This window comes from Anas platyrhynchos, chromosome 11 (assembly GCF_047663525.1).
Source record: "Anas platyrhynchos isolate ZD024472 breed Pekin duck chromosome 11, IASCAAS_PekinDuck_T2T, whole genome shotgun sequence".
NCBI classification, from domain to species: domain Eukaryota; kingdom Metazoa; phylum Chordata; class Aves; order Anseriformes; family Anatidae; genus Anas; species Anas platyrhynchos.
Genome location: NC_092597.1, coordinates 8,656,131 through 8,681,476, shown reverse-complemented (window position 1 = coordinate 8,681,476; position 25,346 = coordinate 8,656,131). Strand labels below are relative to the sequence as shown.

General features: G+C 44.7%; 1 protein-coding gene across 11 annotated transcripts in view; it reads right to left on the bottom strand.

Annotated features, from left to right (window-relative positions):
* TJP1 (tight junction protein 1) overlaps nucleotides 1-25,346 on the bottom strand; it is a 159,914-nt gene that overhangs the window by 54,531 nt on the left and 80,037 nt on the right. For 3 of the 11 annotated variants that reach the window (XM_038184903.2, XM_072043628.1, XM_072043629.1), the window contains exon 1: nucleotides 23,268-23,453. The exons of 5 other annotated variants lie outside the window; for them this stretch is intronic. In XM_038184903.2, coding sequence (XP_038040831.2) covers nucleotides 23,268-23,300 — 33 coding nt within the window. In that variant the 5' untranslated portion in view covers nucleotides 23,301-23,453. Of the gene's footprint in view, nucleotides 1-23,267; nucleotides 23,454-25,346 lie in introns of those variants that run through there. 3 more of the 11 variants (XM_072043631.1, XM_072043632.1, XM_072043634.1) reach the window with 1 other exon arrangement.

Below are 25,346 nucleotides of genomic sequence, written 5' to 3'. Positions count from 1 at the left end.
TGTGGTAGGATTTGTTTTTAAATAGGTTCAAAATTTCTTCCTCTGATTCTCACCTACCACTATCACCAAGAAGTTCTGCACCAAGTATCCTTCCCTTCCCTCGACGGCCAAGAGCACACAGATGGCTTTGTCACCACCCCCTCCACCCCCCAAGTTCGGGTAACAGTCAGTTCAGAAGAGACAATTTTAGCAGTCACAGGGCTGCTAAGGCATCTGCAGCACACATTACAACTCTAAGCTTACATTAACTTTACTTGTTCAAAGGAGGTAAGTTAAGAGCCAAGGATACAGAAATACAGCAGTTGAGAATAGAGAAGGTGAATACCATTCAATATCACAACCCTAATTTGGTTAGAAAATAGGAATTGTTTGGAGTAGGAGACAATAATATGAAACAGTTTGGTTTAAAAATGTGAAACAGGGAGCACAGCAGCCGTACCTCCCTCCTCTAAAGCGAGGTGCTTGTAAACTGAGAGGAAGAAAAACTCGATACATGACAAGTCAGCGAGAGAAGAGGAATGAGAATTGGAGCCGCATTTCAATACCCCATTTGCCAGAGGGAGGCCCGGGACTGGGACGGGCAGATGAGGTACCCAACAGGTAACCAGCGTTGGTTACCAGTGGTGGTAACACTCCTGGAAGGCTGACCTGGCTACGGGCAAGCCAAACGTCCCTCAACTTGCTGAGCAGGCAAGCACGCCAAGTGCAGAACACATTTTTCCTCATGAAAGAAAACTATTCCCATCCTACTAAAAAAAGCCCAGTTTTGCATTGCTTCATTACGAAATGAGTACCCATTTACCTGGCTTTCCAAAATAAGTTACTTGAAAAAGAATAAGAGGTATCTTGCTTAAGCAGACACGAGGTAGTGTTTGACAACCTAGTCACAGCATCTGTCACTCCGTCTCCCTCCCCACAGACATCACCAACCTGCTGGCTTTGCAAAGGCGGTTTTTCAGGAAACATGTTAACTATTAACTAAATAATTGAAAAAGTAACATGCCACAATTGTCCTTCCATCTGATTACAAACCAAACAATACAGCAGTGATCTAAACTCAAAACCACCTAGGGTTTTAAGTTATAGATGTATAAAGACAAAAAACAACAACAAGGAAACCTTAGTCAATGGTACCGGTACTGGACTGAACAATATAGCACTGGAGAAGCGAGTCCTTCTCCGGTCAGCAGCGAGCCATTGCATCGCCTCGGGTAGCCTGCAGCCCAACAGCTGAGCTCCAGCCTCCCAAGCAGCTTACGGCTACAGCTTAAGTGCTTATCTGTCCCCAGTCCTCGCACCCTTTTGTTCAGCGCACGCATATCAAATTGATTCAAGTTAGCTGCTCCTGGGAGAGAAAAACAGAAGTAATTGTCAAAGTTCAGTTTCAAATGACTCCAGGAAAGGGGTGAATGGGGTCTGGGAAGGGCAAGGACAGGTTATTATCCCACCAACTGTGAAACAACCGAGCTGGTGCCCAGCGCTGTTGCAGACACAAGGCACAGCAAGCAGAGTACTTACAGAAAACTTTCTTTTCCAAACCCGCGTAATTGCAAAACCAGCACCTGCAGGCTGCTGCCTGCCAACAGAGGGATCAGGAGCAGCACGACCTCAGTTTATGGCATCCTCAGGATGGGCTCTGAACTGAACCTGGGATGGATCAGGGGCTGGCGATGGCTTTCCTGAGGAGCAGCAGGAGCAGGCAGGCAGAGGAGCTGAGACAAGCAAGATGAAGTCCTAACGGGTGGGTTCTTCACTGGCTGTGAGCACAGCCGTACACACACCCACAGACAGCATCGTCACACTGCCTGCTTCACGGGGAGCAAGAAACTTACTCTGAAGGTAGCAGAAAACACACCATTTCTTTACAACTAGTTATGGTGTGTTTATTTGGGGTGTTTATTTTTTGTTTGTTTTTCAACTTTGCCCTGACTATCCTCAGGTTTGAAAAAGACAAGCATTTCTTTGGTAACAACCTTGGCTTGGTTTCTGAAATGAGAATTTTACGAGCATGTTTTTATGGAAAAAAAAAAATACAGGTTTTTAAATGATCTGCTTCCTTCTCTTCAGGACCCAGCGCTACCAACAAGCCGAAGATAAATACCAGCAGCTCTACAAGAATCAGCAAGCAAGGAGGAATCAGGAAGACATTTGCAGTTTCCTCTCCCCTCCCTCGTGCTGACGTGCAAAGGCAGCAGTGTCACCCTGTCACCTGAACCGAGCCAGGAACACCTTTCTAAGGAGATAAGTTGTGGTGGCAACAAACAGCAGCAATGAATCCCATTCCTCTGAGGAGTGAGAGGGGACAAGAGGCAATAAAAGCAGGCCTGAGATACCGCCCAGTGCAAACAGCTGCCCTGATTATAATCCTCCTCTTTGATTTTCTACTGGCAGCCGTCCCAGCCTTGCCTTTCTCTACACCACTGGTTCACAACCTTCTCCAATTTGCAGATCTCACCAAAAAAAACAAGTTGGATGCGAATTGCCATATATTAGACTTCAGCTAAAAAAAAAAGCAAACCCTTTGTCAGCAGCAGCTTTCTGGGTTTGGGAGGTTTGGATTTTCTCCTTGTTGGGGACTGCAGCCCTACTCCCACTCCAGATAGCTGCGAAGTGCCACGAATGCCAGGCTGAAGAACCACTACAGCTGTTCTGGACTCGCTGCCTCAGAAGACACCAACCCATCCCCTTCCCTTCTCTTCCCTTCCCGAAGCCAGGGTAGAAGAGACATAGGCTACAGCTTCTAGAACAAAATGACAGAGTAATTTGTGGGCCAGAGGCTTTACACAGGCTTCCAATTAACCTCTGAAAATATTGGGATGTACATAACGACCATGCTTTTTCCAATCCCACCCCGCAGACTTACAGCCAGGACCTTTTCCTTCGTATTTGCACATCAAAGCAGGGGAAGGGAAGGGAGAAGCCTTGCAGCACGCTGACTTGCCCGCCCAGTCAGCAGAAGGGCTCACTTCAGAAACATCTCCTCCAGTGCCATTTGGTGCCTTTCAGGCCTTCTGACCACTGTAGCTCATTTGCCAGACAGCATTTTATGTCAAACTCACAAAACTTTCTAAACTTGCAGAGTAAGCAACTACTAAAAATGACTGTTTTTCTGATGACTTCAAGGCCTTTTCTCTGTGGTCTTCTGTTTCCAAAATTTAGCACTTAAGGTAACAACAAAAAGCAAAAGTAACTAAAGATCACAATCCATCACTTAACTACCTTTTAAAAAAAAAAAAGTCTCACTTGCTTTAAGCCTCACATGCTTAAAACCCCCAGAAACCAAAAGGTAACCTTTGAAGCAGTCACAAAGCCACTGTCAGTGCGGATCTAAATCCCAAGGTGGAACAAGCTGCCCCCTCCTCCCCAGCAGCCCTGAACACGCAGCGGTGTAGCTGCTTTTCCCACAACTTCCACACTACACATTAAGACCGAGAGCATATCGAGGGTGCAGGATGACGTTCCTGCTCCAAGCAGCATCGTGCCCATCCATCAGCACCCTGGAATGCACATTCCCAAGCAGGCGAGAAAACTCTGCAGGCGGAAATGACGGGGGCTATTTTAAAACATTCATTCCGCTTCTACCAGAATTGCATCTTTAACTACCAGGAACCAAATTTAAAAATTATGGGCTTTGGATTTGGTAAGAATCACACGGGGCAGAACTCTCCCTTTCTGAGCAGTTGTGACTGTACTTCAAAACTACAGGGGTCAAAACTGTAACAGCATGACATGCGGGTTTGCAAACCAGAGCAGAACAGAGTTGACACAGCCTTCAGCTCACCCCTCGGTATGCCAGCACCCCTCCTCTTCGTGGCACAGAAAGCAGCTCTGCTCAACTTGTACGTTCTGAATGCAGTTCTAAGCAAGTGACAAAGGTTATAGACCAGGTGAAGTAAGTAGTGCAAGTTTAATTGAAGTTCAGCTTGAAGTTGAAGCTTCCCTCATCTTTTACCTTGATAAGCCTCATGTTTTCAAGGAAGTTAGGGCTGTCAAAAAAGTACAAAGTCACTGAAGAGTGACAAAGTTCGCAATCAAGCACAGAAGACAGAAAACAGCAATCCCACATCGCTGCATTTTTCTCCTCTGAATACATTTGTTCACACGTCATTGCACGTTAACTCCAAGCGGTTCACAGTAAAGTAATCACACGTGGCTTTTGGTATCTACAAGTCAAGGATCCAGAAGGTCATTTTTGTGACAACACGTGGTCTTTTCTGAGTCTCAATAAACCAGCAATATAATTTTAGGATTGCTATGTAACTTCTTTATTAGAAGAACTGTAAGTTGTTAAGAGATGAGACAGAAGCACACTTTGCAGCTCTGTTCCCATTCCACCTCTGCTTTACATACTGCAACTACACCGCAAGTAAGTCAGGGTCATAATTTAGCTATATAGAGATGATTTTGGAAGAAACAGATGTCAGAAAGAAAGCAAACATTGAGTTTCCAGGAGCACATACAGACCATACTGTTTCCATTTTTCTTCACATGTAAACTACTTGAAATATTTTAGGAAACTGTGTACAACAGCACAGCAAGTTGTTTAGTTTTCCTTGCTCTGTGTATGTCAGCCCTTAACCAGCACGTTATGTTGATCACCACCTATTTCATCCTTCACTTCCCAAGAGCTCTGGAACCACTTCCTTCTCCAGCCTCCAGCCTGAGTGCCCCGTCAGCTCAGCTGTCAGTGTTCCTGAGCAATATTTACTCTCAGAAGCCCAAAGCCAACAAAAGCAGTATCATATCAACACTGCAGGTTGACGCATACACTTAACGTGCTCAAACACCGAGACCAATGGGACCGCAGCACTTCTTGTGAGTGTCAAGTTCCTGCAGGGTTTAACTTCTTCCTGCAAACCGGAGGGAAGGCTGTGGCAGAGCATCAGGCACAGAGCAGCTCAGTATCATTATCTCAAGCAACAGGTAATTCCACATGCCTACATAGCACACATCACTGCGGCAGTATCATTAAATGTGAACGTTGTGATGCCTTCAAAGCCATTTTCAGAAACAGGACTTGAGATTAATTTACACATCCTTTATTTTTAGGGTACAATACAACCACATGGCTAAGACTTGCTTTTTCCTTCTGCTACCAGAACTGGGTACCCACTTTCTCCAAGACAGAATTGGAGCTTTTCATGTAAGAAAGCCATGACCACCAGAACACACACACACACACACACACACAATTGTAGTGCCTACAGTTTGCACTCGGATGTCTGCCCGAACCAACCAAGCTGAGGCTGGTGGAGCAGTACAGCTGGCTGGCTCACAGGGCATTTTTGCTTTTCAGCAGCCTTGCTTTGCATGTGTTTCATAACACATTTAGGGGGTTGTGGGTTTGTTCCCCTCTCCAAAATAGTTTATTTCAGCACAGGTTAAAAGAACATGTTACAATAAACCTATTTAGCATAAGTCACTACCGGTCCAAAAAAAAAAAAAAAAAGCATTCAACATAACCAAAAGTACTGCTCATAATTAAATAAGCTTTGGTTGCCTTTGTAGACACATTTTCAAAGTGAGAAGTGGAAAAAGAGTTTGCACGCCCTACAAACACCCAGAAAGCCACCAAAATTACTGAAGATTAAAGAAATGCAAATAAATCCCAGCAAATATATTGGCAGCAGTCTGACACCCACCAAGAATTTCTGACAAGGAAAATACAGACCTATCGGCACTGTACGTAACACTGAGAGCTTTCTGTTGGCAGGTCACATAGCACATGAACACATTTTTAGGAGACTTGTCATTACTTTTAAACTACTGATAGTCTCTCAGTACCATTTTAAGACAATAATAGTGTAAGTACTATCTATGACACCTACTGGTACAGTTCACAAAAGCTTTATCTGTACAGGTTTGAAGAGATCGTTTCATTCTCACCCTGTGAAGCCCTCAACCCAAATACAACTCAGTAATACAATACATCTCAATTCTTTGAAAACAGACGTCTACACAGAACTACTCAGACACGCTACCCATCAAACCCACCTCTTGGCAAGTATTTCCCATCTGTGCCTAATGGGCAGATGTCCATTTAGTTTACTCAGCACATTTTTTGAAGTGAAAAAGCACGAGTGACATTCTAGCTATTTATCCAACCAGCTGCAGAAGAAACTGGATAAGCTCTTGCTTAACTGAGATGTCTGCATAATTTTGGCCAATTACCTATTTATCCTAGGCTATAGCCACTGTTCACTCAACTGTTGCCCCAAAAGCTATCAAGTTACATGACCGCAAGAAACAGACTCAGAAGGAAACAACTGATTCACCTACAAACCTGCACAATCAGCTATATTTAAAAAATGAAGGAACATCTTTACTAAATGAGTACAAAACCTCAGAAGTTCAGCTTCAGTGCAGCAGACAAGTCTGTCTGATGAGTCAGTCCAATGGAAAACGCTATCAGAGGGCCATGGTTTGCAGAAGAAATGCTAAGGGCTTTTGAAACAATTTGAGGAGTTGATAACTTTGCAGAAAGTCCCAAGGCTTCTTATCCACAAAGAGCATTTCTACAGCAGAGACTGCTCATGTGCCCAGGCAGCACTATTAGGGCTGGCTTTTACTAAGATAAAGGAACTTAAGAAAGGTTAAAATTGGGGGGGGGGGAGGGGGGAGAACTGCTCTATCTTGGTGATTTCCCAATTTGGAAAGCGAACAACAGGACAAGTTGGGTACAGGAGAAGCTGTTACCTTCAACTTCCAAAGACAACCTAAAGAAAACCTTAAAATCCAAACATTCGAGTAATTATACAGTTGTCTAGTTCCTTTTCACTGGAGTAGTTCTTTTCTGTCCCACATCCAAGCTTGATTTATTATTTGGTTTTTACACAATTGGCTAGGGAAAATGCACATCCTATTTATAACGCTGAGGCTTTTATTCCAGAGTTTTTAAACACTGATAAAGCTATCCTTGCTTTACAAAATCAGCTGCACACTTGCAGACAGATTTCAGTAGGAGTTTGCAATAACTTTGTTAAACAAGGTAAACGCCCTGTTTGTGTGTCTCCTATAACACAAGGTAAATTAGAACACAGAAACCAGAAGGGAAGTTTTATGAAGCTCTACTCTGTAACTTCTTTGTCCTCTGCAAACTGTGATGGGAGTCTTCACAGAAGTCTGAAGATGGGACTGGAAATCAGTAAAGAAACAGCTCAGGAAAGAAACAGCTGCTTTGAGAAATACTCCTGTTTGAGTCTAGCAACTCCTTATTAGTCAGCAGATCAACACCTCTATAGCCCTTACTCAAGGCTTCAGAACTGCACTCAGGTTAGAAAAACAAAACCAAACCACTAGGAAGAGGAATTGACTGACAAAATTGGTCTTCAGACATGAGTACCCACTCTGGGGATTGTACAGAATGAGAGTTAGATGTTCTAACAGCAGCATCACAAGATGTCCTGCATTTCTTAGAACTTTCCAGGAAACAATTCAGCTCCCCAAAACCCCCAAAATGGCCTTCTGATGAGTTACTGAGATGAATGGGATCACCACATCACCAGACAAGCATCAGGTTCAGTGCACAAGGCCAACTGCAATATGGGGAAGAAAAAAATGTGTACCTACTAGGTACTGGAAACATATCAACCATTGTAGAACCACCCCACAGATACTACTATAAAAACTTTTTTCTTAAAGTACTCAAACAGAAATGACCTTAAAAAATACCCATTACCCCACATTCCTTATCTAGTTAAGCCATTTAGAAAACACAAGTTGAACTGAGGCCCCACCCTGCATTCCTTGGCGCAATCACGACCCAGAACAATATTACCGAAGTACAACACCGGTGGAGTGCCAGTCCTCCAGCCAACACATTGCATCAGGCAGGCTTGCAGATGGTAAAAACCAAGTGGGACAACACAACACAAGGTAAATATTATTTATTACCTGCCTTCTGAACAAACCTTACTACTGAGAATAGTCCACAAACAAGCTGTGAGCAACTGTCTCCCTCTTGTGAAGAAATTCTCAGTGTTGAAGCCAAGGCAAAATGCCTGTCACCTCCTCCCACTGGGTAATGCACCTACACCAACATGGGTAACATGCTGTCATTCTGAAATAGAGGAGGTTAAACTTCAGATACACAGAAAGTCTTTTTAAGTTTCTGTTTCAGAGCTGATGCCACACATCCTTCAGCTGATGAAAATTTCCTACAAAACAATCCCCAGAGAAGTGGAGGGTCTCAAACTACATCACTGGTGTGCGAGGCCAGGGTGAGCCCGCTCCTTTCATCAGGAAGGCTGGCCAAGAGCCTCAACTGGGAAGGGAAATTAGGAGTCAAAAAGCTGTGGCGTGTAGGCTGAAGCCTCAGTAAGGCTTTCACTCAGATATGATTTGGCGTAACAGCTCTATTGTCTCAACAGTCAGCACTCTGGAAGAGGCAACACTTGTACATATGCTATTTTATACCCTTTTTAGCACTCATTCTGCTGCCTGACCCCTCAGTCAGCTGGTTCATCTTAGTAAACTGACAAGGGAAATAAACAGCAACGAAGAGCATAGAAAACCTTTTTAAACTCAAAGCATTGACATGAAGTAGAGTTTTTAGAGGTCAGCCAAGGATGGGGGTGAGGAAGACCAACTTGTCACATCTCCCTTTTAGCTGCAGCAAGCTACTCCATCATCTCTGCCAACCGCTTGTTTCAGCAGGAAGCAAAAATCTCTCCCATCAAAAAGAAAAAAAGACACTCTTCAAGATAAAAACCACTAAGTTATTTAAAGCATTTTAAGATGAAGTATTTACAGTGCAAAAAAGGTGAAAGCATGCTCTGATGTGATATTGAAATAAGAGAAACACCTAGGTTAAAATGCAAGCTAAGAAAACAATTACGTTTAATCTAATTACACTATTTTGCAGACATTTAGCATGTGAACTGTTCAGGGCAGAGGCCCACCAATTAGAGCTACCAGGTCAGACAATCATTTACAAAACCTCACTGCCACTGATGGAAATAGGTAACACTATGCATCGAAGCATCCGAAAATTAAATAAGCAAAACAAACAGAAAAGTGAATTCCCAGAATCACATCCTGCCCACAACACACTGGATTGCTTTGCGAAAAGGAAAGAAAAACACAAGAAAAGCAGTCCAGAGCAAATGGGGATCTGTACAAAGCAATAAATATTGCTGTTCCCTTTTCTTCCAGTCCAGCAGCTGCTTCTCTGTTCTAGTATCCTTTTGTAATTAAACAGAGTGAGTAAAGACAGCCTGCATTTTAAATGCTTTGGCCAGCAGTTATCTAACTATTAACAAATTTAACAACACCACAAAGGCTACTTAGGATCTCCCTAAGCCCATCTGTAATCGAATCTCCCCTCCCTTCCCAGGCTGCAGCTCAGCAGTAAGACAATCTCTTTCCATTTGTCCTAAGAACTACAGAATTACATGCTGCCAACCTGACTGCAACAGAAGCAGAAACGTAGATTTCCCTAAGACTTCTCTCCCAAATAAGTGTGTATTTAATTTCAGTGTAGAAACGTTTCGTGCCTTCAGACAGACAGCATGGGTATTCCTATGGAGAGCCCTTGCATACAGCAAGAACCACCACCAGGAGAGACCTGACCCTGCTGCAGCAATCTCTGGTGCTGCTGACAGCTGATATAACCAAAACCCTTCCTACATATTCAGTTTTTGAGACAATGTAGACACATGCTTACTCCAAACCATTTCTAAACACTGAACTCCAGAAAAGCTATTTAAACTAGAAAAAATCTTAAAAAAAAAAAAAAAAAAAGTAAAAAATCCTGAAGTCTGAAGAGGTAAGGATAAAGAGCAGCGACTGGATTATTCAGAATGAAGGCATGAGAAAGCAGCAATACTTCCAAAAAATAGTTGTAGCGCAGTCTTTCCTCCATTAGAATAAAATCAGAATTGAACAGAAAAAGCATTTTCAAAGCACAACGGATTCAGTATTCATACCTGCATAGTCATGGAAGTTGTGTTAATTTCCAGAAAAAAACTACATGCAGTGACAACACTTTCAACCGTACTGCTTCTACTAGTCCATTGATTTAGCTGCAACTTTTCCCTAAATCTTTGTCACTTTACCTTCAGAGTCATTCCTTTCAAAAATTTAATCCTCTAAAGATACTGTAACGTTATCAACAGGTGTACTAATCCATCTTTTTTGCCTCACTCTGCCATTTAAGATGAACCATGTTAACAAACATTGAACAAAGTCAGTGTTTCCCGTATTTCCTTTATAGGAGATGAGAGTAACAACGAAGCCATTTGAGTACATACAAGGAACAAACTTTCTTGTTCTACTAACGATTACAAACAGTCTTTTCCCCAGAAAACTAGAAAATACTACAGAATTACAGTGTTCATTTCCTGCTCTAAATCCATTCATTCCCTGCTCTGTTCTCTTGAGATGTGCTGTAGCAGGTACAATGCATTATAACACTGAAGGTAAGTGTGCTGTCACTGTATGCTACTGAGCTAAATAGCAAAAGCAGATTTAAACACACCAGCTGCTTATTCCTGGATCTACACTACTGCTTCAAGGGCTGCTAAGCACTGTTTTTGTCCATACCTCCAAGTTACTGGGAGGGCAGTGAACACGAGGGAATACACAGGGGAACACCACCACCACCTCTCCAGGCTGAGAACGATGCCATGCTGCACAGAAGTTCAAGCCTTAAAATGACTCGAAACTTCACACATCTACAGAATCAGTGAGGTCTTACTAGGTTTGCCATTTCTCAGCAGAAAAGGCTCAGTATCAATACTTTCTGTGGAGTCAAAGGTTGAACTGTGCATTGGTCACCTTGGGCTGTCACTGGTAACAAGCTATGATGCTTCTGACTCTACAGGCCTGCTTGGATGAGACTTGCAACTCATGCAAACATCGGGCACCCTCACTTTCAGTTCGATCACAGAGTGTCTTCAGCACGCAGTCTGTCCGTGTCATGTTCTAGCCAGGCTGCTGGAACTGAGCAGTTCAGCATTCTGCCATCATTTTTCCGCTTCCTCGAAGTGCAACTCAGGCACTATCCAATATAGCAATTATTAATATAACTAAACAAAGAGATTAAACTGAAAAGTCAGTTTAATTTCCTATTCCTGTTCAAGTCCTGCTTCTAACGCTGCAGAAGCTGCTGGCATTACAGTTACCACGTATGATGGTCCTTAAGCATCGTGCACAGCAGACAGCCTCCACTTCTCAGCTTCTTCCCTTCCTCATGCCCTTCCAGACAAGACACCAGATCTCAGACCTCAACATGACACATGCTACATTTCTGAGAACTACTTTCCTCTGCATTGGCTATCACAAATAAAGGACCATTGTTTTTTTAAGCCTTTCCCTCCCCCTTTTGCCCAGTCACACACACACTCTCCCCCCTCCCCTAATCCACATGTACTTCCAAGCCACCACACCAACTCTAAGGCTGCTTGTTTGCAGCAGCACTAAATAAACCATACACACCAACCCTGCCTCACACACTGACTGTTTCTGAAGTGAAAATTAACAAGAAAACAATTTAAACGGAGACAAGTCAACAATTGGGCCGAGATAAGAACGGTGTGCGGAGTCAGCGGGAGAGAAGTGTTGTTATAGGGAAGGGGGGCTAAAAGCATGGAATGAGAGCCAGCTTTGTTCACAGGCGGCAGCCTAAGTGCCTATCAGTCAGCAAAAGCATTTTTAAAACAGCTGCATCAAAGCTTTCTGCAAGTTAGTCAGCATGTGACAGGCCAGCACATCAGAGCAGCGCCACGGCAGCCTCTGCATAATAGGAGCGCTGCGAGTGCCCTGAAAGGTCAGGGTGTGCAGGCATTCCAGCCCTCTCTAAATTGCCTTGGCTTATCGCTTGGAAGCAACATAATTACATTGCTTCAAGGGCTAGGACAGCAAAGACAGATTTTCGGTATTATGTTTTGGTCAGCTGCACACTAATGCTTGGATTTTCAGGATAGCCAGGAAACACGGAGTAACACACAAGTCAGGAATAATGGAACTTGAACACATGGACACATCTCCTCTTCCACCACAAAGAAACTGAAGCTACTCACAAACTTTCCAACAGCCCACAGTATTTTCAAGTACAGCTATGTTGTGTAAAAAAAAAAAAAAAAAAGAATCTCAAACAAGTGTTGCAAACTTTTTTTTTTTTTAAACAGAAAATGAGATTTAGCTTGTTTCTGTATTGAAAATTTAATGAATAAATTAAAAGGTCCTGTCCCAGAAGTTAAAAGCAAAACCCGATTTCATTCTGAATTCCTAGTTCCATTTGAAAAGCAGGATTTTTCTGTAAGAAATAAGATAAATGCTTACAGCCAGCTATGAAGACCCTGAACAACTGACTTGCGGTAAAGCAAGCCGGTCACCAGCTTTACTCACAGATCTTCCTGGGACAGAACAAAAAAAAAAAAAAGAAGGATTCCCTCAGCCTATCTACCTCACAAGATCAAATCTAAATTATATGACAGCCTAATCAGGGCTCAGTAAGACTGGAACTATTTCAATGCAGCGTTTGCTCCAGGCATCTCTCTCCTGCCACGCCAAGCAGCGCGGCACGAAGCACACCCACCCAACCCCCGGCTCACACAGCAGCTATCTGCCAGCGCAGCTCGCCGCCTGGTTTAGTTCTCCCGTCCCATGCCTGCTTACTTCACCCCAGCACATCTATTTCTGCTACTCTGCACTACGAGACTCCGTGCTCTTTATGCACAGTGAGTTAGGGAGGGAACAACAGTGACAGATGTAAAGACTACCGTAAAAGTTCCTAGTTAATTCAGTTGTAAAAAGGGAAAAAAAAAAACAAAAAACAAAAAAACAAAAAACCAGCATTTCTGACTGCTTCCTCTCATTTCAAGTATTTTTATTGTTAGCAGCTATTTGAGGTATGTTTGATCTGCAGAGGAGCTGGTTGAAGCACTTCGTTCAGCCTAACAAAACGCCCGCTGCAGAAGCCTGCCATTCACCTTTATGAGCCATCTCCTTTCTGTCTGCATTTAAAGCAACCCCACAGTGCTGGCAACAGCACTAAGCGTACAGTCACAAAGATAGCCCTAACGTGAGCTACGATCCAACTATTTTGGTGTCCCCGTAGCAGTGGGGGAAAATAAGCAGAAGAGGCAGGCCAGTGGTCATTGCGGGGGACAACGACCTCAGCAGCTGCCAGCGCCTGCCTTCTTACTATTGTTTACACATCTTCCCGAGATAAAGAGGCATTTACACACTGCAGACAATGCAGCGACTAAGAAAAGCTTCAAGTTAGCATTGGCGTATTTCAGATGAATCATTCAGACTTACATACCCTCAAAGGCAAAGAGATTTCTTTAAAGATCCAAGCGCACGCTTGCGTCTATGTCAATTTTCACCTCGCAATCCCTTCTGACAGACAGCCATCAGACGAGAATTACAGGGCTTCGTTTGGAACAAGGCACGTATTACATCACCTTGTATTTCAGATGGTGAATTTAAATAAAAAACACCCAGGATGCAGAATGGAACAGGGTCCTGTGAACAGCACACCAGGAGAGAAACTGGGACACGCGTGCACATGTGTGTGAGGAATTAACCTGGCAAGTAGAGAAGGAAAAGGGAATTATCGGGCCTTACATTAATTTTCAATCCTATTTGCAGCTCTTCTCAGCATACAATGCCCCCCCTCTGTTCCTCCCTAGTAAAAGGAGGGCAGGAAAAAGATACTTGATGAAGCTGACAAACACAGGCAAAGAAAAATCACATTTGCAACATGTCATTACAAATACTGCCATTGTTCACAGAGGGTCTGGTTGCACCTCCAACCTGCCGGGGTGGCATCCCGTCTCCTCTGGAGGAGCAAGGCACCCTGAGAAAGCAAGTGCTTCTGAACCACCGCCCCCTTCCTGCCTCTTCCAGCCAGGGGGCAGAAAAACACAGCAGGACTTCCCTTAAGCCAGAGCATGCCTCTGACCAGAAGAGGTTTCTGTTCCACAGAAATTGTGACCAATTTTTAAAGTCACTCACACCATCAGACTTGGCACAGCTGCGGGCATTAGGATAGCACCTCCTGACCCTGCAAACAGCAGCGTTCTCACAAAAGTGAGCTCTTTGGTCTGCCCCGTGTGCAATTCAGGTCCTATCTAAACTAACAGCTAAACCACCACGATGCAGGACTTTGAGGTTATGCTTGCTTTGTTGGCTACCTACACAAGGCTTACAGAAAAACAGATACACATTTACGAGCAAGTAGCTTACCAAATTATCACTATACTCACAGTGCTGCCCTTTCCCAGGTACTAGGGAATACATTCAGGTGAACATTCTGACTGAAGAGGAACATCCCTATCAGTGCCTGATGATTTCTGCTAATTGCAAATGCAGTTCAGGACAGGATGAGCGCTAGACGCATTTCAGGAGTGTTTTATTCACTGTCCTGTGCTACAGTCAAGTTCACACAAAGCACTACAGGCAGGGATTATTTCTCATCCAAACTTCACATACTTAAAAGTGTCTAGAGGAGGCTCTGAAGTATTTCCCACTTGCTCTGGAAAGCCTTACCTAGAATTCTGTGTAGAATCCCAGTGTCCTTCAAACTGTCCTTCATTTGCTTTTAAAATACTACAAACTCCTTTAAATGTTATTTTTTTTCTCCTCATCAGCTGCCTTCAGCTCTCTTACAGAAAGCAGTAATAAGCATATGAGCTAGCATGACAGATCCGTGATATAATACTGCCACAATTTCAGCAACACATTGAAGTTCTTACTATGGTTCTTTCAGAGCCTGTGTGTGATACTATCATCTTTTTTTTTTTTTTTAATAGCAAGCTTTAAATGCAGCTATTCAGTCAGTCTTGATGAGACAATTCTGTGAGTAAGGCTTAGTCATCCAACATAAGGTTTCACTGTAATTACTTGGGAAGTCCAGACACCTTAGCATTTGTGCTAAGGTTTTCATTTCTTTGCTGGGGAGGGTAGAGGCAAGAAAGAGGAGTGACTAAGGATGAAAAGCTTCCTGTCTGCGTGCCTTTGACTCTTTCTTCCCTAACTCATGTCTCTCCCTGACTGTATTCTTTCTACAGTTCCTTCCCCTCTTATCATAGTTCTTTCACTTGGCTTACCAATAGAAACTTGCACAACCTCCCCACCCCCCCCCCCCCCAAAAAAAAAAAAAGTAAGCAAGTGCAATTAAGATATAACCAGACATCTCTGGCACATTACTCACTTCTCTCTGGTTAAAGTTCACTTGAGAAACGAGATGCCAACTTCTCATTTGGAAGATACTGGAATTCTAGCAACATGAGGCACTGCGGAGATCTGCCTGTTCCACCTTCCCCCTCCTAATTCTTAGAGGACACGACAGTACTACAGCAGCTAGGGACGTGCTGGCTATTGCTTTCTGAATCCTCCTCGCTTGTGAAGACCAACTTCACCTGCCACAGCTGTTCTTGGCTCTGCCACGAAGCAGCACACGCTGCTGCAAGCACTTTCTGTTTCAGATGTCTAAGAAAGAGCAAGTGGCAAAGGCAATATTCTGCCAGGAGATTTTATCAGATGGACCTGGGGAGAGGGGCTCTGAAATGATACGTACGGCTCCCTTGCCAAGGAGCTCAGAAGGTAACACCGTGCTGGCTGACGCTGTCTTTAGAGAAGATTTGCAGCCCTGCTGCTGACCACAGTGTAAACAAAAAACTCTGATAAAGCTCATGGCGTATGGTCAGAAAGCCTCCGAACTGCCCCCAACGTGACATTTCGTAGACTACTTACAACCTTCCAGGTAAGTGACCCTTATTTTTCCAGTCTCACCAGTAACACTGCATGTGAGAAATGTACAATTTGAGGGCCGATAGCTGTAAGATGAGTACGACAGACTAAATTTTTCAGAGTTGCATACTGACGGGGTATTCAAACAATGTTTACTGATTTAAAACTCAGCTGTTTCCTTGGCAGCTGCGGGGGACATTTACCCTCTAACTGCCAACAATGTGATTACCATCAACTCCATGCACAACCACGGGAAAGATACGCCGATGCTCTACAGAGTGCATCTACAGCACGGTGCCCACCTCAGATGAAACAAGCTCTTGGTTCAAGCCATTACTGGGCTGTTTATAAACCGCAGACCTCTCTCATTTTCTTTAGCTAAATACTCTCCATTTTGGGAGCATTAATGCAGTCCACATTATCCATAGGGGGCATACATAAAAAAAAGAAGTCAATTTAGTTCTCTCCTATGAGATTACCGTCCAGGAATTTCTATTCCCGCATAGCTGTGTTATTAACAGAGGGGTTTATCCTGTGCGTGATGGCCAATCACTTTCCACAACTTAATTTCAATTTTGAAGGAAACAAAGTTCTTTTGTCCAAAAGCCATGCCCTCAAGCTTCGCTTTAAGGCCTTAATATCCACTAAAAATACTATTTCAAGGAGTCCAGATTTACAGGCTTTTCCACCTAACGCTATTCTGGAAAACCACTTTATGCAGGGATATTCATATGCAAAAGAAAGTTGTTCCAAGTAACACATAGGACCAAGGCAGGTTCAAGCAAGGTCCAGCTTTTAAGCAAACACCCTACACTGACAGGGTTAATGTGCTCTGGTCTTCTCCCAGACTTAATTTTGGGTAAGCCAGCCATCTAAAATGAACAGGAATTATAGATTTATGACCAGTGTTGGAATTTGTTGGGATAAACAATACCTGGCATACTTAGCTCCAGGTACTATCCTGATCCCATACTAGCTACAACTGGCTAATTGTTTGATAACACGTGGCCAAGTAACACCTTTAAAGTTACTTGTAGAGGCCTGGAGTTCTGCAGTCACAGTAATTTAAGTTGCTATGTTCTGTTAGAGACAACTTCGTGTGATTGAAGCCAATAATTATGTTTCCAATAAGAATAAAAACCCGTCTAAGCCTTCCATCCTTTAAGACCTAAAATCGTCTTTTAAATCACTTTACTGTACCGTATGAATGGCAGGTCAACCCTGTTGCATAGTTGTGTTGCCACTGTTCATAGCGTACCTAATAAAAACCTGACATCACTGTTCAGATTTCACAATCTGTTTCATTATGTTACTGCCTCTAGTTATAATTTAATGTTATTACTTCCCTTTAATAACTATACGTGAAATTGAACATTGTTTCTTCACCTACAAGTCAATTCTTCTTCACAATTTTCATTGTATCCAGCTCCATAACAAGTATACCCAAGTCATGAATGCTGCAGCAACAGTGTCCCAGTGCACAGAAAGGCAAGGAACAGGGCTGGCAGGAAATGGCACAGCATGGTTCTTCAGCCAGACAAGCTATCCCTAAAGAGTTAGGTCCAAAAGCTCAACCATACCCTCCAAAGTGCTGCGGTGCTCCCCTGACCCCTTTTTTTCTGCTATTAACAAGCAGGAGAGTTGGAGAAGAGCTTCTGTAGCCATTCAAACTGACCAACCAAAACCAACACCTACAAAGGGAGCAGGGAAGTGCTAGCAATGCCCCAGCTCAAAGACTACTCAAAAGAAAGCTGGACGCACATGATGGTGAGGGCAAATCCAAGCTGAAGCCCAGCCCACGTGTTCTGAAGACTACAATACATTCTCTCAGACTGAGCAGCCATTCAGAAGAAAACACATCAGATTCAGATGTGTGATGGGGAAAGCTTACAACACTGAAGTACAAGAAGAAACACTGCTTAATACGACGTATGTGAGCTTATACACCAACTATCCTACCGGTGCATAACCAACTCATACATTAAACTGAAGTCTCTTCTGTACACCTGAAGAGTGTACGCAATCTCATCTGCAATGATGCTGTTGTACTAATCGTTTCTTAAGGTTGCTACTTGCAGTTAACTTCAATTTCTGCACAAATACGTATCCGATAAACACTGGCAATTTACTTGAATTTTGCCACAGGGAGCTCATCTACTGCATGTCCTGTTCTATAGATAGTCCATAAAGAAAGCCTGCTGAAAGAACAAATCAAATATTAATTTAAAATAGAGTAATTTCGTACTAGTTCCCACTGTGTGCCACTATCTCCCAGTGCGAGTATGATGATCCCATTATGAAATATTCACATGGAAAATTAATCTAAATCCTGACGTGTTTTTAAATGCAATTTGGACAATCATATCCTCTCCACAGCGGCACAGAACAATTTCTACTCAGTGCAAGTAAAGAAATAGAGCTATTTGTTAAGCGACTGCTGACCCAGTGGGGCGGAGGGGAAGGCACGGTTACTGGACCCCATTCAAACCCAGCAAGAAACAGGCTGTGCAATCCCACGGGATCGTGCGCTGAAAACTAATTACTGACTGGTTTAGGAGGGGTGGAAGAAAATATTTTCTAAGGAAGCCCTTAATGTAAAAGGCAGTGGGGAGGAAGACAGGAGATTGTTCTTCCCTGCAGTGCTTACTGGAAAAAGGCTCGGGACTGCAAATCAAAGAAGCTGCCTACTTCTGCCTGCTGGCTATTTTTAGCAGGTCGGTGCTTGGTGTATGTGCGGGTGGGAGGGACAGCACCCAGTTCTGGTATTGCTTCCTCGGCTGCATGAAAATAGCCATAACAAAACCCCACGGCGAGTTATCCAGGCCAGAATGGGTAACTCAACAGTTTGCTCAATTACAGGAACTTCTCCGTCTATCAGTGCTCCCTACTGCTATCATGTTATTGAATTTAGGCTATCCTCCTCCACCACAAAAGGCTAGAACATCTGTTTACAACGGATTAGGAAACAAGAATCCTGTTAGAGATTACTAAATACCCTTGAGAATATCAATACTTTTTTTTTTTAATGCAAAGTCAAGATTTAGATTTTTAGCACCCACAAAGTATTTAATATTCCTAAATACACGTAACCTATGTAAGTCTCCACGTGCAAGGGTCAGAAACAGCTCTGAAGACTTACAGAGGATGCTGCTGAGCCAGGGAGAGCAGATGTGAGGAAAGCACCCGGTCCTGGGCACACTGGGGCAGTTTCCACCCCTGCATCAGCCCATCCAGCTACAGAGCTCCACCAGACCACAGGGCCTGTGGCTTAGGATTTACCTAGATCCACCACAGCAGGAAAATCCATGGACAAGAGAGGCAGACTTCAGTGTCCCAGGACAAGTCAGCACCCTTGTGAGCCCGGCAGCGCTTGCTGCTCTGCAGGATCTGCAGGACCCACACCAGACCTTCCAGCATTCAAATGCATGTTCTCCTCTGCTTGCTCAGGCCCTTCCTTGAGTACAACACAGCTCCTCGTAACAAAAACACCCCTCATAGTTTTGAATTTGAAGTGCGTATTTGAAAAATCTGCCCCTAAAATAGAGTAATTATAGGAGAAGATAATGTTTTCATTTCAAGACTTTTTGGACTCATCATACATACACAGCACAGAAGCATGGGATTCATTTTGAGGCTTCCCTGTGGCTGTTTGTTAATTGGTACGTTCACTGAAGAAGTCATTAGTAACATTATTTGCCTGAGAAAACATTGAACACAGTTCGATATGAATTTTTGCTGCATTTATACTACGACCAGGAAAAATTCAAGGGATATAAATGACTGATGTCTTTCTTAACCAGAGGGTAGTTTGCTGTACAGATTACATAACTTCTAGCATCCTATAAACTTAAAAACAAGCTTTGAATTCAAATCCTACCCATTAACTCAAACATTTAGAAATTGTTAACAAACCAAACGCTGAGACTAATTTCACATGGAGACATGTATGGCTTTGCAACCCTCACACGAACCATAACCAGCTTTCCTTCCTCTGCCAGACATCACTTTGCCTCTTAGATCTACGGGATGGGGGAACAAAACCAAAGAGAGGATCCTATTCCATCCAGCAAGCTTGTTGGCACGGCCTGTAGCAAAATGCACAAAACACTTGGGCCCTTGGTCTCAACATCACCCACTTTGGAAGAAACTCTTTTGGATGAGTGCTTTTAACTGAAATATTTGCTACTTACATATTGTCTTTCAAATAATAAGAACAAAGTATTTAGCACAGATCAAAGCTAGAATAGCTCACCATTAATTATAATTCTGTTTTCAGTTGAATACCTGAGCTAAGGACTTCTTATCACGCATTTCAATGAGTCCTCATATCAAAAAGGTTCAACCATGATGGTTATGTTTTAGTATCCACGTGGACATACTCAGCCCTAAAGGCCACTCACAACTCCTAGCACCAATACAAAGCAAAGTGCCCTGTTTTGAGCCTTTTTTTTTTCCAGAGGTATGCCCCAAACCCATTCCCATAGTATGTGAGTAGCAGTACAGTGTGTGCCCTCAAGTACCTATGAAGTACAACCCACTGGCCAGATGTTTTCCTTGAAACAAAGATTAGTTAGCTGGTCACTGATAAGGGTTTACTGATTTTCCACCCTATAAAAAGTAAAACCAGCTCCCAGGCACAGTCAGATTTCAATCTCTGTTTACATTAATCAGCGTCCTGCATGTTGGACTAGAAGCCAATTCCAAAACATACTTCATAACGACGTACAGAGCATGGAGTTTGCAGCTCTTCTCTCATCAGGACAAACATCACACTGAAAAAAACACCTCAGCTCCATTTGATAGCTGAAGTTGCCTATAGTCTTTATATACTGCATCAGTTAATGTAATGTATTACCTGAAAAATCTTTTTTTTTTTTTTTTTACATACTATTTTCAGGAAATATTTTCTCAGGTCCAAATACAACTTAAAGAAACAGTATCACAACTAAATGCAGTTAATTTGCAGGAGTTTTCTTAAAGTAGAAGATAAGCCCCCATGATTAAACAACTCAGCTTATTTCTACTACTTGGTGTTAGTTCTCCACATGGATTTGGATTTTCTGAATTTCTTTCTTTATTGTTACACTGAATCTCACTCAACTCCCAAGTACTGATCTAACATTCAAGTGTTCATACAAACTCAAATGGGAAAAAACAAAATACTGTTCCAAAACCTAGCTACTTCATAGGTAGCAGCACTTCATTAAGTCACACTTTAAAAGCCTGCCCATAATTCTCCACAAAGGAAAGAATCACTGCAATCTCCAGTCAGGATTTGGGGTAGAACACTGAGCCACATTTCCAGGAATCTTGGGTGATTCCCTACAGCAGAGGAACCAGAGTCCTTGCAGTCTGCGAGCCTTGGGCTGTTAATGCAACCAACTTCTCACCAAAGCAGTAGGTAACAGCTAGCTGGAGATACATCTAGGGCAAACAAAATCCAAGAATTAACAGACTGAAGTGAAAGAATGGGAAACATTCTCTGTGAAAGAATATTTAAGAACTAAAATGAAGTCAAACCGAGGTTCAGCGTTAAAAGAGGTCAATGACTCAAGAAGCCCTTTCCCCATATTTACTACTAAGAAACATTTTTCCTCCTTTTTAAACAACAGCACAGACAGTGTTCGAACCCTCAGCTTAAAGGTGGAAAGCTTTCCATCTCGTTACTAATGCCCTGACACAGCCGTCCCCACGGCATCCATTAGTATTGTTCAAAAAAGGCATCAGAGCAGATTAGGCCCCCTACATTTTGCAGTCACAGCCACCGCTAGATTAGACTGCGAGCAAGATTTCCTTTTGCTCACCATTTTCTATTGTATACTACCAACAGCTCCAGCAAATATTTAAAACCTTAATAAAAACACATTCTTTTAGGGCATAGCTGGGAAAAAGTCAAGTAACCAAAACAGAGGGAGCAGAAGGCAGCAGAAACACTGTTAATAATAGGGCATAACACAGTAATACCAGCCAAGATACCCGCATGTACAAATGAGGAATTACTAAGCTAATAAAAAAACTGTTTGAGTTCTCTTCTGGTCAAGTGTGCCAAGACAGACACAGACACAACGCCTCAGAAGCTAACAAGTATGTTAAGTAAAACTCCTACTACGAGATAAACACCCACATGCTTGGTTTTAATGCGCTACACCCACCAAAATGAGAAACTGGACACCACGTCTGAAGAGGTGTGTGAAGGAAACAAGACCTGAAACTTGAACACCGAAGTCCTGCAATACTCTAGTATTTCTGAAATATTTATAATCCACCCCTGCCCCCTTATCTACCCTTATTAAAACCATACAAAGAGCAGCCAGGAATTAATAGCTGAAGAAGAAAGTACATTGCCCATCTACTGGCATTATGGCAAGGAAATTAATGTAAACCGTATGTATGAGAGTCTTGGAAAGTGTCGTTTGACAAATTAAGATGAAAAAGAAGGGAAATAACTTCAACAGAAAGTTATTACCAATTGTATGAGCTTAAGTCAAAAACTGAGAACTTACAAACTTGATGTTTTTCTGAAAGAAATGGTACTTCAAAGACATGATTTTTATCAAGTCTGAAAATACACTAGTGTAGAGTTAAACCAGAGGGAGGCTGTGTTTTGCAGCATTCTTAAATTAACATATCTTTCAGCATCATTACTTGGGCTGTTATTGTATACATGCACACATGCTCACAGGGCCAATTTAACATGACGAAGACCTGGAAGAAGTTTCGGGCAGCTGCTCTGGGAAGACGCAACTTCCAATTTTACACCAGTATAAGACTAAAATGAAAATAGGTAATACTTTTTTTCTTTTGTAAGGCAGCACAGGCACGCGTGCCCTTCTCCCGGAGCTCAGCAGGCAGCCAGATTTCCGGAGGATGTTTTGTCCCACAGGTGGGACCCCAGCTCCCCCATCTCACACAGGACAACCACCTGCAAGCTCCAGGCCGACGCGACTCCTCGCAATGCCTCGTGTGGTAGGGTTCCAACGCTAAAGGATTATTCTGGTAGGGAGCGGCACATCTTCATTTTTGTGTTTGTTATTAATAAAGACGCATTTAAACGGGGTAAAAAGTAGTATGCTTTCTCCGTAGCTATGCGATATCACCAGTTTGAAGCATTATATGAAGCGAATCGCTTCTCTAAGCGCCGATACCTGCCCGCCAGCACGCAGGGAGAGCCCAGGCAGCGCTCTGCAGCCGGTGTGCTCGCCGGGAACCAGCTCCACGATCAACCCCAGCCGGGCCCCGAGCAACCCTCCCGTCCCACGGCCAGGGCGCCCGACCTGTTGGGCGTCCCGGGGGCGGTGCAGGCAGGGCAGGGCAGGGCAGGGCGCACACCCGCAGCCTGCACCTGCGCCTTCGGCAGCCCGGCTGGCCGCGGAGAGCCGCCCTTCGCCTCCCCTCACCGGCGGTGCCCGGCCCGGTCCTCCCCGCTCCCCCCCTCGTGGCGGCCCCAGACAAAAGGGCAGGGGCACGGCCTCGCCCGCCCGGCCCCGAGCGCTCCGCGGCCGCTCCCCGCCGCCCCCGGCCCGGCCCGGGCCCCTCTCGGGCTGGAGCCCCCCGGCGCAGCCCCTCACCTTGGTGGAAGCGGCCGCGGCCCTGGCGGACATTTTGTGTCCTTCTCTCCCCCCCCGGAGCCGAGTGCTGCGCCCGCCAGTGCCCGGAGCGGGGGAGAGAAACTCGCCGCCGCCTCACACGGCTGCCCGGATAAACATCCCACGGCCGGGAACAGGGAGGAGGAGGAGGAGGAAGAGGAGGGGAGAGGCGGGCGGCGAGGGAAGGGGCGGGGAAAGGGGCAGCAGCGGGAGGAGCAGCAGGAGCAGCAGGAGGAGGAGGAGGAGGAGGAGGAGGAGGAGGAGGAGGAAGGAGCCTCAAGTTTGAGCAAAGCGCCCGGCTGCTTGGGCTCGGCTGAGGGTGCCCGGGGTGTCCCCGCGGTGTCCCCGGGGCCCCGGCCCCTCAGCCCGGCCCGGCAGCAGGAGCAGGAGCCGCAGCAGGCGCGGTGCCGGGCAGTGCGTGAGGAGAAACCCCCCCGAGCTGCAGCACCGCACGCCCCCCGGCCGCTGCGGGACACTGGTGGCTGTGGAGCCCGGTGTCAGGGCCTCGGGATCTGCCCTTTTGCTGCTGCAGGGCTCCCCCCACGCTGCCTTCGTGCGCAGCCGAGTTCCTAAGGAGGCAACAATGTGGTGATCCGAATCACTGCTTCGCAAAGGAACGCCCTACCCGAGGCTTCTGTATGAGTTTTATGTTTGTTCTCCTTTGAAAATAAACAAATTCCTATTCCAGGAAATAGCTGAAGCTTATTCCCAAGGCAGCAGCCCGAAACCGAGGGGGAAGGAAGGCCACCTCCTCAGCTGCGGCAAGGAGGACGTGGCACCGAGCAGCAAAGGCCACCGTGGCCTTCCCTCTCCCGGGGAGCCAGGACCGTGCCCAAGCACACGCCAGCGTGGCCTCAGTGCTCCAGTGCACACCAGTTTGGGTAGCACCATCCCGGCCCTGTGGCACCCGAATGCTCCTGCAGTGCCCCAGCACCCTGCCTTGTCCCCAGAGCCCAGCGGTCACACATCGCTCCGGACACACCAGTCCCCAGAGGAATTCTCCTCTGCTGTAGCACTGCCTTCTGCCAAAGCTCCTCAGCTGACCCTGACACAAAAACTCCATTGCCCTTTTATTATTATTATTTTGGTCATTGCGAGAAGTAACTAAGCCTCAGATTTTTCTTAAATCTATCTACACACACTGAAGGAGGAATGTGACATTTTTTATTACCACATCACATGCGTAATTGTCAGAGAAGGCAGGAAGGAAAAGGCTGAGATCACAACAGGAAGGAGGGGGAAGATTTCAAGGTGTCAAGACACGAAAAGAAACTCATCGAGGGCATGAGGGGAGAGTGACCTGAGAATGAGCAGGCTCCTAATCCCTCCCTTCCATCTTGAGCATGGACGGGGGCAATGCTGCCGTCTGGGCAAGAGGAAAGCACAGATCAAAGACCTGAAACCGAGGAGGTGTGAGGCCAGGGAATGAGAGAGGACCACAGGGAGTGCAAACACAGGGAGGTGGAGGTGGATGCTGAAATAAGAGGGGCCACAGGAAAGAAAATACTTCTGCGAGTTCTGGGAGGAAGACTGGGGAGACAGAAAAAGACGAAGGAAAAAATACAAAGCAATGAAGGCTCCACCAAAAAGGGAGGTGCAATTTTTGTATCATCTTACGGAACACTGGTTGACAAAAGGCCACAGATCCACACACTGGATTTGACAAGGACGCAGACTGTTAGACAAGGAAGGGCTGCTAGCTAGGGGCTCAAAACACCTTGCAGCGGATTCAAGATGATCACAGATGACCTCTTGCCAGCCTGAGAAAGGACACAACTCCTCTGGCCCACAGAGACTCATGGAATTTCTTTTCTTCCTTCCTTCTTTTCCCTCAGTCTCTGTTTTCCTTTTCTTTCTTCCTTCATTTCCTACCCTCCCTCTCTCCCCTCCTGCCTTCTCCTTCCTTTGAATAGATGTGTGAGATTCTGCCTCCACTGCTGATATCAGCCCCAGGAGCTAGAAGCACCGTCTTTCTTAGCTTTAGTAAAATGTACACCCTTGGTGCTGGCCAAAGAGATACAAACTATTTCAAAGTGTTTTCTTGTTCAGGAACACACTGCT